General features: G+C 39.1%; 1 protein-coding gene across 24 annotated transcripts in view; it reads right to left on the reverse strand.

Moving 5' to 3' along the window:
- The window catches only part of BCAS3 (BCAS3 microtubule associated cell migration factor), a 607,379-nt gene that overhangs the window by 265,792 nt on the left and 328,632 nt on the right, over positions 1-12,955 (reverse strand). For 4 of the 24 annotated variants that reach the window (XM_060395165.1, XM_060395163.1, XM_060395168.1 and 1 more), the window contains one exon: positions 1,753-12,424. The exons of the other annotated variants lie outside the window; for them this stretch is intronic. In XM_060395165.1, the coding sequence (XP_060251148.1) occupies positions 12,417-12,424 (8 nt within the window). In that variant the 3' untranslated portion in view covers positions 1,753-12,416. Of the gene's footprint in view, positions 1-1,752; positions 12,425-12,955 lie in introns of those variants that run through there. 24 annotated transcript variants of the gene reach the window in all.

Genomic DNA, 12,955 nt, shown 5'->3' on the forward strand with positions numbered 1-12,955 from the left:
TCCGTACCATCCTTCTGGGTCATCTCAGTGCACCAGCCCCAAGCATCCAGTATCATGCATCGAACCTGGACTGGCGATTTGTTTCATATATGATATTATATATGTTTCAATGCCATTCTCTGAAATCATCCCACCCTCGCCCTCTCCCTCTACCACAGAGCCCAAGAGACTGTTCAATACATCTATGTCTCTTTTGCTGTCTCGCATACAGGGTTATCATTACCATCTATCTAAATTCCATATATATATGTTAGTATTCTGTATTGGTGTTTTTCTTTCTGGCTTACTTCACTCTGTATAATTGGCTCCAGTTTCATCCACCTCATTAGAACTGCTTCAAATGTATTCTTTTTAATGGCTGAGTAGTACTCCATTGTGTATATGTACCACAGCTTTCTTATCCATTCATCTGCTGATGGACATCTAGGTTGCTTCCATGTCCTGGCTTTTATAAACAGGGTACATGGGTCTCTTTCAATTCTGGTTTCCTTGGTGTGTATGCCCAGCAGAGTCTAGGTTGGTCATAACTTTCCTTCCAAGCAGTAAGCGTCTTTTAATTTCATGGCTGCAATCACCATCTGCAGTGATTTTGGAGCCCCCAAAAATAAAGTCTGACACTGTTTCCACTGTTTCCCATCTATTTCCCAGGAAGTGATGCGACCAGATACCATGATCTCCGTTTTCTGAATGTTGACCTTTAAGCCAACTTTTTCACTCTCCTCTTTCACTTTCATCAAGAGGCTTTTTAGTTCCTCTTCACTTTCTGCCATAAGGATGGTGTTATATGCATATCTGAGGTTATTGGTATTTCTCCTGGCAACCTCAATTCCAGCTTGTGCTTCATCCAGCCCAGCATTTCTCGTGATGTACTCTGCATAGAAGTTAAATAGCAGGGTGACAATATACAGCCTTGACGTACTCCTTTTCCTATTTGGAACCAGTCTGTTCCATGTCCAGTTCTAACTGTTGCTTCCTGACCTGCCTTCAGATTTCTCAAGAGGCAGGTCAGGTGGTCTGGTATTCCCATCTCTTTCAGAATTTTCCACAGTTTATTGTGATCCACATAGTCAAAGGCTTTGGCATAGTCAATAAAGCAGAAATAGATGTTTTCCTGGAACTCTCTTACTTTTTCCATGATCCAGTGGATGTTGGCAATTTGATCTCTGGTTCCTCTATCTTTTCTAAATCCAGCCTGAATATCTGGAAGTTCACGGTTCACATATTGCTGAAGCCTGGCTTGGAGAATTTTGAGCATTACTTTACTAGCGTGTGAGATGAGTGCAATTGTGCAGTAGTTTGAGCATTCTTTGGCATTGCCTTTCTTAGGGACTGGAATGAAAACTGACCTTTTCCAGTCCTGTGGCCACTGCTGAGTTTTCCAAATTTGCTGGCATATTGAGTGCAGCACTTTCACAGCATCATCTTTGAGGATTTGAAATAGCTCAGCTGGAATTCCATCACCTCCACTAGCTTTGTTCGTAGTGATGCTTTCTAAGGCCCACTTGACTTCACATTCTAGGATGTCTGGCTCTAGGTGAGTGATCACACCATCGTGATTATCTGGGTCGTGCAGATCCTTTTTGTACAGTTCTTCTGTGTATTATTGCCACCTGTTCTTAGTATCTTCTGCTTCTGTTAGGTCCATACCAATTCTGTCCTTTATCGAGCCCATCTTTGCATGAAATGTTCCCTTGGTGTCTCTGATTTTCTTGAAGAGATCTCTAATCTTTCCCATTCTGTTGTTTTCCTCTATTTCTTTGCACTGATCGCTGAGGAAGGCTTTCTTACCTTTCCTTGCTATTCTTCGGAACTCTGCATTCAGATGCTTACATCTTTCCTTTTCTCCTTTGCTATTCACTTCTCTACTTTTCACAGTTATTTGTAAGGCCTCCCCAGACAGCCATTTTGCTTTTTTGCATTTCTTTTCCATGGGGATGGTCTTGATCCCTGTCTCCTGTACAATGTCATGAACCTCATTCCATAGTTCATTAGGCACTCTATCTATCAGATCTAGGCCCTTAAATCTATTCCTCACTTCCACTGTATAATCATAAGGGATTTGATTTAGGTCATACATGAATGGTCTAGTGGTTTTCCCTACTTTGTTCAATTTAAGTCTGAATTTGGCAATAAGGAGTTCATGATCTGAGCCACAGTCAGCTCCTGGTCTTGTTTCTGCTGATGGAGAGCTTCTCCATCTTTGGCTGCAAATAATATAATCAATCTGATTTCGGTGTTGACCATCTGGTGATGTCCATGTGTAGAGTCTTCTCTTGTGTTGTTGGAAGAGGGTGTTTGCTATCACTAGTGCGTTCTCTTGGCAAAACTCTATTAGTCTTTGCCCTGCTTCATTCCGTACTCAAAGGCCAAATTTGCCTGTTACTCCAGGTGTTTCTTGACTTCCTACTTTTGCATTCCAGTCCCCTATAATGAAAAGGACATCTTTTTTGGGTGTTAGTTCTAAAAGGTCTTATAGGTCCTCATAGAACCATTCAATTTCAGCTTCTTCAGAGTTACTGGCTGGGGCATAGGCTTGGATTACCGTGATATTGAATGGTTTGCCTTGGAAACGAACAGAGATCATTCTGTCGTTTGAGAGTGCATCCAAGTACTGCATTTCAGACTCTTTTGTTGACCACAATGGCTACTCCATTTCTTCTGAGGGATTCCTGCCCACAGTAGTAGATATAATGGTCATCTGAGTTAAATTCACCCATCCCAGTCCATTTTAGTTCGCTGATTCCCAGAATGTCAACGTTCACTCTTGCCATTTCCTGTTTGACCACTTCCAATTTGCCTTGATTCATGGACCTGACATTCCAGGTTCCTATGCAATATTGCTCTTTACAGCATTGGACCTTGCTTCTGTCACCAGTCACATCCACAGCTGGGTATTGTTTTTACTTTGGCTCCATCCTTTCATTCTTTCTGGAGTTATTTCTCTACTGATCTCCAGTAGCATATTGGGCACCTACCGACCTGGGGAGTTCCTCTTTCAGTATCCTATCATTTTGCCTTTTCATACTGTTCATGGGGTTCTCAAGGCAAGAATACTGAAGTGGCTTGCCATTCCCTTCTCCAGTGGACCACATTCTGTCAGACTTCTCCACCATGACCCACCCGTCTTGGGTGGCGCCACATGGCATGGCTAAGTTTCACTGAGTTATACAAGGTTGTGGTCTGTGTGATCAGATTGGCCAGTTTTCTGTGATTATGATTTCAGTGTGTCTGCCCTCTGATGCCCTCTCACAACACTACCATCTTACTTGGGTTTCTCTTACCTCGGACATGGGGTATCTCTTCATGGCTGCTCCAGCAAAGCGCAGCCACTGCTCCTTACTTTGGACGAGGGTATCTCCTCATGGCCGCCCCTCCTGACCTTGAACATAGACACCAGAAGTGGGTAGAAAGAGTACCAGCTTGCTAGTGTTAGCAATGGAGTTATATACTCTCCAATGAATCCAATGAATCCAAAGATGCAACATTATTAAGTTTTAAATACTTTGTGATATATTTAAAGGCTTATGTTTTATCAGAAATCAATAATGCAATACATATTGATTATCTGCTCTGTGGCAGGTACCAATACCCAGCATGTGGATATACAAAGACAACCCTTGTTTTCAAATAGCCCTCTATTATATGGCATTACTTTTTCCCTCTTTTTGAAGGCATCCTACCCAGACTCTGCAACTTCATGCACTGTAGCCCTTCAGGCTGCTCTTGTCCATGGAATTCTCCAGGCAAGGATACTGGAATGGGTAAGCCATTCCCTTCCCCAGGGGATCTTCCTGATCCAGAGATTGAACCTGGGTCTCCAGCATTGCAGGCAGATTCTTTACTACTTGAGCCACCAAGGAAGCCCCCAGTAACGCCCATCAGAGGTATCTTAAGCCAAGTGGTGACAGCAATCAGGATCCACATTGACTGTGAAGTCCTTTTATAACTGCACTACTACTATTTTCACATGGCAAGTTAATCTTGATCACAATAGACTTACATACACTGGTACAAACAGTAACTTAAGAATTGCTATCAGTGTCATCACCTTCGACTCACATCCATAGATCATGGATGTTGTAACATCCGCTTACCCAGTTTCTTTTTCTCAGCATATGCTTAGCTGCAGGAAAAGATCAAGTTCAAATGTGTTATGATTTAAGCTGCACTTTTAATCCAAGTATTTGAATCAGTGAGAAGAAATTCTATTTTGGTATTTGAAAAATCACAAGCTGCAAACACTGAAGTCATGACTTTCGCATCAGAGGTAAGATTCAAACTTACGCACCCCCAGATGCTAGAGATACAATGTTCTAATCCTTTAAAAATGCCCTGATCTGCGGTTATTATGATAGCCTCTTAAATACGAGGAAGCAGAGAAAGAGGGACAAAGCCTCTATTTTCCTTCGCTCCATTCACAGCTTAGCCCCAAAGTTCTGAATATAAGCATTTTCTGTAACAATAAGCCACCTTTACAACAACCAGATAATTATAGGTTCAGGTCAAGAACTCTAGACCATATTGATTACAGCTCTATGCAAGAAGGACCCTCCAGCACTGTTTGTATCCACTCTAACAGGGACAGCTTTTAAGTATCTGTGACACTAAGTATTTTCAGTCCTATCAATGCCAGAAATGGAAAGCCAATGACCAGTCAGGCCTGTCAGTCGTTGCCTGAAGCAATAAGGACAAGCTGGGAATTCATCACACTAGAACTTCATCTGCCAGCTGCATTCACACATTTTCACCACCTGAATAGTTGATTCTCTTCAACTCCCACGTGGCTCATTTCAGCATACAGTGTTTTGAAATGAATATTTGATCAGGCAGGGTAAAAAGAGGTTTGGACTTATCTGAGGTGTCACCATAATGCACTCTAAGTATTTCTAAGTATCAGGAACTAGGTGTCTTAAATCCCACTCTTTGCATATTTCTGAAGTGGATCTGTGATCCTAATGAAATATGATTAAATGAGATAAACCATGTGAAAACACCTAACACATCGTTGGGCACATAGCTGTTTATAAATAAATACTAGTTCCCCATTTTCTTACTTCCATCTAATGGTAAACATCCTGACGATTCCTCATAGAGCACTGGGAAACAGGTATCTCATACTGTCAAAGAAACTTAAAAATAATTCTAACTTTGTCAAAATGTTAAACCCTCACCCAAATAAGAACCTAAGAAATAAAGAAACATGGTAGGCTGAAAATTAAAATTGCTTTGTGATTTGTGGACTTTACGATTAGGGTGCTGATATGACAGATATTGTTTTCTTTGTATTTATCCTACTTGGGGCAAGCTAATCTACTTGAAATTGGAGTTGATGTCTTTAATTAATTTTACAAAATATTCAGCCCTTCATTTATTTATTTTGCCCTGTCCTCGCTTTTTTTTCATCCATCCATTCAATGTACTAGAGATCTAAGCAAATACAATTAGGGGGAAAAGAAATGAGGTGTAAAGATGGGAAAAAATGTAACCATCTTTATTTGTAGATGACATGACTGCTGAGCAAAAAATCCAAACAGATCTACTAAAATTAATACATGAATTTATAAAGGATTCTGGATACTAGTTCAATATACCACCCCCCCCCCCAAATTGTCTTCTATATACTATGGAAAAATCCTGAAAAACAAAACCTGCTATTCATTATAGCATTAAAGCATCAAATGACTGAAATAAATGTTACAAAATATGTGTAAGACTTCTACATTAAAAGTTAACAAACATCAGGAGAAATTAAAGAAGACCACTGGGCTTCCCTGGTGGCTCAGTGGTAAAGAATCCGCCTGCCAATGCAGGAGACACGAGTTTGATCCCTGGGTCGGAAAGATCCCCTGGAGAAGAAAAAGGCAAGCCATTCCAGCATTCTTGCCTGCAGAAAGCCTGGTGGGCTATAGTCCATGACGACGCAAAAGAGTTCGACATGACTTGGCGACTAAACAACAAAATAAATGGATAGCTATAAAAGATTCATGTATTGAAAGAGTCCATATTGTTAGGATGTCAAATCTCCTAAATTTGACCCACAGTCAAATGAATGAAAAATGACTCAAATCTCATCTAAATTTTTGTAGAGATGAATATACATTTAATCTGTAGTATGTGTGTATATCAGTTCGGTTCAGTCACTCAGTCGTGTCCGACTCTTTGCAACCCCATGGATCACAGCACGCCAGGCCTCCCTGTCCATCACCATCTCCTGGAGTTCGCTCAGACTCATGTGCATCGAGTCAGTGATGCCATCCAGCCATCTCATCCTCTGTCGTCCCCTTCTCCTCCTGCCCCCAATTCCTCCCAGCATCAGGGTTCTTTTCCAATGAGTCAACTCTTCGCATGAGGTGGCCAAAGTACTGGAGTTTCAGCTTTAGCATCATTCCTTCCAAAGAAATCCAAGGGCTGATCTCCTTCAGAATGGACTGGTTGGATATCCTTGGAGTCCAACGGACTCTCAAGAGTCTTCTCCAACACCACAGCTCAAAAGCATCAATTCTTCGGCGTTCAGCTTTCTTCACAGTCCAACTCTCACATCCATACATGACCACTGGAAAAACCATAGCCTTGACTAGATAGACCTTTGTTGGCAAAGTAATGTCTCTGCTTTTGAATATACTATCTAGGTTGGGCCTAACTTCTCTTCCAAGGAGTAAGCATCTTTTAATTTCATGGCTGCAGTCACCAAATGCAGTGATTTTGGATACACATATAATACATATATACATGTACATCTATTATATAAATATGATGGTTGTTTTGGGGGAATTAAGACCATGTTGTGTGCTTAAAGATAGGAGTCCAAAGAGCTTTTGTATGTGATTATGCCTATCAATATTGAAAACATTTATGTGTTAATCCATTAAAATTTTAATTTTGAAACATTACAAATAATGATAGTCATCCTTTCTTTTTTTGAGGTATTGATGCTTTTGAATTGCGGTGCTGGAGAAGACTCTTGAGAGTCCCTTGGACTGCAAGGAGATCCAACCAGTCCATTCTGAAGGAGATCAACCCTGGGATTTCTTTTGGAAGGAATGATGCTAAAGCTGAAACTCCAGTACTTTGGCCACCTCATGTGAAGAGTTGACTCATTAGAAAAGACTCTGCTGCTGGGAAGGACTGGGGGCAGGAGGAGAAGGGGATGACAAAGGATGAGATGGCTGGATGGCATCACTGACTTGATGCACGTGAGTCTGAGTGAACTCTGGGAGTTGGTGATGGACAGGGAGGCCTGGCGTGCTGCGATTCATGGGGTCGCAAAGAGTCGGACACGACTGAGCGACTGAACTGAACTGAACTGCCCTCTATCTTGCCCATTTTCCCTTTCCCTCTCTTCACTGGTAACCACTATTTTAATCTCTGTGAGTCTAATTTTGTTTTGTTATATACATTCGTCTTGTTTTTTGATTCCACATATAAGTGATAATATACAGTGTTTGTCTTTGTCTGTCTTATTTCACTAAGCATAATACTCTCCAGATTCATCTACATTTCTGCAAATGGCAGAATTTCACTCTTTATTATGGCTGAGTCACAGTCCGTTGTACATACATACTATATCTTCTTTATCCATTCATCTATTGATGGGCAATTAGGCTGCTTCTCTACCTTGATTACTGTGAATAATGCTACTATGAACATTGAGGTTCATGTATCTTTTTGAATTAGTATTTTCATTTCTTCAGATATATACTCAGGAGTAGAACCGCTGGATCGGTTCTATTCTTATTTTTCTCTGGAATATATACCATTTTTGTAGGGGCTGCACCAAACCACAATGCCACCAAGCAGTCCACTCGGGTGCCCTTTTCTCTATATCATCACCAGCATTTGTTATTGGTTGACTAGATTTTTCATTGATAGCCTTTCTGAAAGCTGTGAGATGATATCGCACTGTGGTTTTGATTTGAACTTCTCCTTTCATCTCTGGTGGCTCAGACAGTAAAGAATCTGCCTGCAATGCAGGAGACCTGGATTCGATCTCTGGGTCTGGAATCCCCGGAGAAGGGCACGGCAACCTACTCCAGTATTCTTGCCTGGTGAATCCCATGGACTGAGAAGGATGGCGCGCTACAGTCCATGGGATCGCAAAGAGCTGGACACAACTGAGCGACTTACATTTTGATAGCAATACTGAGCTTCTTTTCACGTGGTCGTTGACTATCTGTATGTCTTTGGGAAAATGCCTATTCAGGTCTTTTGCACATTTTTTTTTCTTTTTTAAAATAATTAATTAATTAATTTTAATTGGAGGCTAATTATTGCCATTTTTAAATTGTGTTTTTATAGTAAGTTGTAAGTGCTATGTATATATTTTGGATATTAACCACTATAGTCATATCATTGGTTAAATTTATTTCTAGGCATTTAATTACTTTTAATCCAATTCTAAATTGTTTCATTAATTTCTCTATAGTTCATTATTAGTATACAGAATAAGCAACATATTTCTGTATATTAATCTTGTATCCTATAACTTTACTGAATTCATTTATTAGTTAAAGTTTTTTGATGGAGGCTTTAAGTTTTTTCATATATAGTATCATGTAATCTGCAAACCGTGACAGTTTTATTTCTTCCCTTCCAACTTGGATGCTTTTTAATTCTTTTTCTTGTCTGATGTCTGTGGCTGGGACTTCCAATACTATGTTAAATAGAAGTGGTAAGAGTGAGTGGGGATCCTTGTCTTGTTCCTGATTTTAAAGGAAAGACTTTCAGCTTTTTACCACTGAATATGTAACTGGAGGGTTTCTCAAAACTGGCCTTTATTATCCTTCTATTACACCCACTTTGATGCGAGTCCATCATGAATGAATACTGGATTTTGTCAAATGCTTTTTTTCCATCTATTGATGTAGGAATTGGAAAAGGATTGCACATATTCATATTCTGAGTCTTTTCAGATTCTGGGGATATTCTTCCCTGATAGAACACTTCATGTGTTAGTTACAATGATATCAGAAGCTATATTATATTATCATTATATTATTAATTAACTCCTGCAGTCTGTCATATTAAAATCCTTTGTTCTGTCTTGCACTTGAAATGAGTCCATTACCGTACATAATTTTATTAAGACCAGTCATTTGGAAAACACTGCATATCTTCCACATGTTGACTTATTTTATGACATAAAATACCATACTAGGTAATAACACCACCTATCTCATCAGAAATGTGTTTAAGTATGGGACCTGTTATGCAGACTGGTGGATACATGGTTTCCAAATTTCTAATTTTCAACTGAAGACTAGAATTTTATCATTGGTAGTAAATATTTGTCAGTTTGTTTTTTTTTTAATGACAGGCTTACTTTGTTCATTTTTGAGAAAATTTCTACCAAATACCAATGTCTGAACGAAGTTTCAGTTTTTCTTTTAAGTAAAATGGCATTCCATGAAAACAGTTGCTAGTTCAGTGCAAAACAAACACACAAGCGCAATTCCCTCAAGACAACTGCTGCTAAGCCGCTTCAGTTGTGTCTGACTCTGTGCGACCCCATAGACGGCAGCCCACTAGGCTCCTCTGTCCCTGGGATTCTCCAGGCAAGAACACTGGAGTGGGTTGCCATTCCCTTCTCCAATGCATGAAAGTGAAACTAGAAAGTAAAGTCACTCAGTCATGCCCGACTTGTAGCGACCCCATGGACTGCAGCCCACCAGGCTCCTCCATCCATGGGATTTTCCAGGCAAGAGTACTGGAGTGGGGTGCCATTGGACAACTAGTGTGCATTAATTCAATTATGATATATAGAACATGAAAAGTACACAAACATGAAAATTTAATACAATTTATTAGCTTCTAAAGTTTAGTAAACTTAATAATGTTTACTGTATCAAAGCAAGCCTTAAGTAACTATATCTTTTTTTTAAAACTATGAGCGAGTTGCATCTGCTATGGGCATAGTTTGGTGCCACTGCTTTTTACCATGCTAAGATGCCATCAGGTTTATATACTAGTGCTTCAGCACCATCTATACTAAATGTCAAGATGGCAAAAAAAGACAAAAAATGAATTCATATTTATAAAAATAGTTTTCACTTGCTGACCCCTTGGAAGTGTATTGGACACTTTCAGAGAGGTCCATGGACCACACCATCTACTGGTATGTGTGTGCATATGTACGTGCATGGAAATGTAAAGATATAAATTAATCTATATTTTATATTCTAGAATAGCCAAGAAACGACTAAAGGAAAAAGTAGAGACATTAATTTGTTATATTTCAAAACTTACTAAAAGGCTAGTTATTAAGATAGTATGATAGTGGTATAAAAGATAGGGGTGTGCGTGTGTGTGTGTGTGTGTGTGTGTGTGTATATGGAAGAAAATAGATAATCCAGGAAAAATACAATTTTTTAAAAAAGCATCGTCAAAATTCACTGGGGGAAAGATCTTTTTGATGAACAGTGCTGGAACACACTTATCAGGAAGAAACTGAACCTTGATCCTTGCCTCATCTCATAATAAAAAATAATTTGAAAAGATTCATAGACTAAATGCAAAAGCCGAAACCATATAGTTACTAAGGAAAAGCACTGAAACACATAAAAGGAAAGACAATGGAAAAAATGTATTTCTGCTTGTCAAAAAACACCAATAAGAAAGTGAAAGGGCAATGAATTGAAAGGACATACTGGCAAAATATCCAACAAAAAGCCTTAACCAGAGTAAAGAACCCCTGAAACTTCACAGACAACAGACCCCATAAAAACTGGTGAAAGACTTCACAGATACACTGCAAACGATATCCAAATCTCTAGTAAGTATATGCAAGGTGCACAGTATCAGTATTCATCAGAGAAAAGCAAATTAAGACCACAGTTTACGGTCACTAGAATGGCTCACACACTGCTGTTAAGAATGAAAAAATGGTATAGTCATTTTGGAATACTTCCTTGGCAGTTGCTAATAAAGCTAAACACATGCCTACCTTCTGAGCCAGCACTTCCAATCCTATGTACATGCCCTGAAGATATGAATGATTATGTCAAAGAAAGACTTATACAGCAAAGTTTATAGCAGCTTTATTAATAATACGCCAAAAGCTAAAAACAACAGAGTAGTGGATACATAAACTGTGTTACATTCAAACTATGCTGCAATGTAAAAAAATGACCTCGTGACACATGTAATACTTGAATGAATCTCAAAAACATTAAATTAAGTAAAAGAAGCCAGATGCAAGAGAATGTACAGAATGATTCTATTTACTTGAGATTCAATATAAACAAAGCTGATTTACGATGATAAAAGTCATAGTCTGGGTCAAAGGTAGTCTTGACTGGAGGAGGAATAAAGGAACTTTCTGAAATGATGAAAATATTCTAACTTTGATCTGAGTGGTGATTATCTGGGTGTAAAAACTGATCAAGCTGTATGATTAAGATATGTGCATTTTTGCTATATGTAAACCGTACCTTAATTTTAAAAAAATCCTTCAAAGATGATCTAAAGTATAGACGTATCAATTTTTCAAGCTAGAAGGAACTTTGCAAATCACCTACTTCAATTCTTTTCTTCATTTTATAGAAGCAAGCCTTGGGTTTTGAAGCCATTTCTTAAAGAGCTAGTTCCAGGCAGAGCAGAGACTAGAACCAAAGATCTGTAAGTGACTAGTCACTATTCCTTCCACTGCCTCAAGCTTCAAAAACAAAACTGTTCCCAGGAACAATTATTTCCACTTTGATTATTTGCTTTAGTTTTTCTCTGACAGTTTTCAACAATATCCAGGGGAATACCACGAGCTCTGGTTCCGACCAGTTGCCTGGGTGAGGTCCCAGGCTGCTTTTTAATTGCTCACTGGGCTTACACAGTCAATGGAGAGAGGCTCCTTTGTTTGTTTCTAAGTTTATAGATGGCACCTATAAGCATAAGCCTCTCAGGCTCTTGGACACAATTTAAAATAGTGTGGCACTAACAGTTTGACACTAATGTCACTAAGACAAATGGAATCCCCGGTTCAGACTTAAACAAATTCTAATACTGCCCCCAATATTGTCCCTCTGCCACCACAGTCTCAGGCAACAGACTACATAAACAGTCCAGCCTTGTATTAAAGATGTAGCAATAATGGTACAAAAAAGAAAAGTTGGGTCTTTGGCCCAAAAGTCTCATGTAAATATGTGGTACCCTGGTATATCAACAGTAGGGAGAATTCCATCAATTCCTTCCCCAAACGCTTAGGAAAGTCATGTCACAGACTTGGTGCTCGCAACAGAGAAAGCCAAGGCGAGGTTTCAGCTGACACAAAGATTTATTCAAAGAAGCAATGTGTCATCAGAAAAAAACTTTCCCAACTGCTTCTTCTACTTCTGTTTACAGTTTCTTCATCTTCAAGTGGGGCAATCATTTTTTCCTTAATTGTGCTGAGCTAAAATTTTCCACACTGTTAACTTGAATTTCATCTTCTAACATCCTATAAATATTAGAGAGAAGAATGAGAGGAGTATTTAAATCAGGAGGAGAGATATGTGACTGAGCACTTTTGTGATGGGAAATCAACTCTTTTCCCTATGTTCTTAATCTCTATAATTTACTTTTGATTCTATAGAGGCAGTAGGTGTTCACTAGGTGAGAGCTGAAATAAGGCACAGACTTCCTCTTTTCTAATGAAAAAGCCAATCTTAATTATCTTAGTTTGAATATTTACTGTTCAAAGTATAAATAGTGTCACAGTAAAATTACTGACCTCCTTTTCCCCCCTCGAAGGGACTCTGTTCACAGGTCAGGACTAAGCCTTCTTTTAATTTCACCCTCATCCCTAATCCTCTTACTGATTCCACAAAGGCTTTGAATACCCAAGGTACAAGTATGCCTGGAGTTTTCGTCACCTTATAATCACAAAGACTATCTGGAACTCTATTAAATGAAAACCATATCATCTATTCGAAGAAACAGCTCAACATTTCAAAAGAACTTCATAGCCTTTATATTTGGGAATTATTTT

This window comes from Ovis aries, chromosome 11 (assembly GCF_016772045.2).
Source record: "Ovis aries strain OAR_USU_Benz2616 breed Rambouillet chromosome 11, ARS-UI_Ramb_v3.0, whole genome shotgun sequence".
Classification (NCBI taxonomy): Eukaryota; Metazoa; Chordata; class Mammalia; order Artiodactyla; family Bovidae; genus Ovis; species Ovis aries.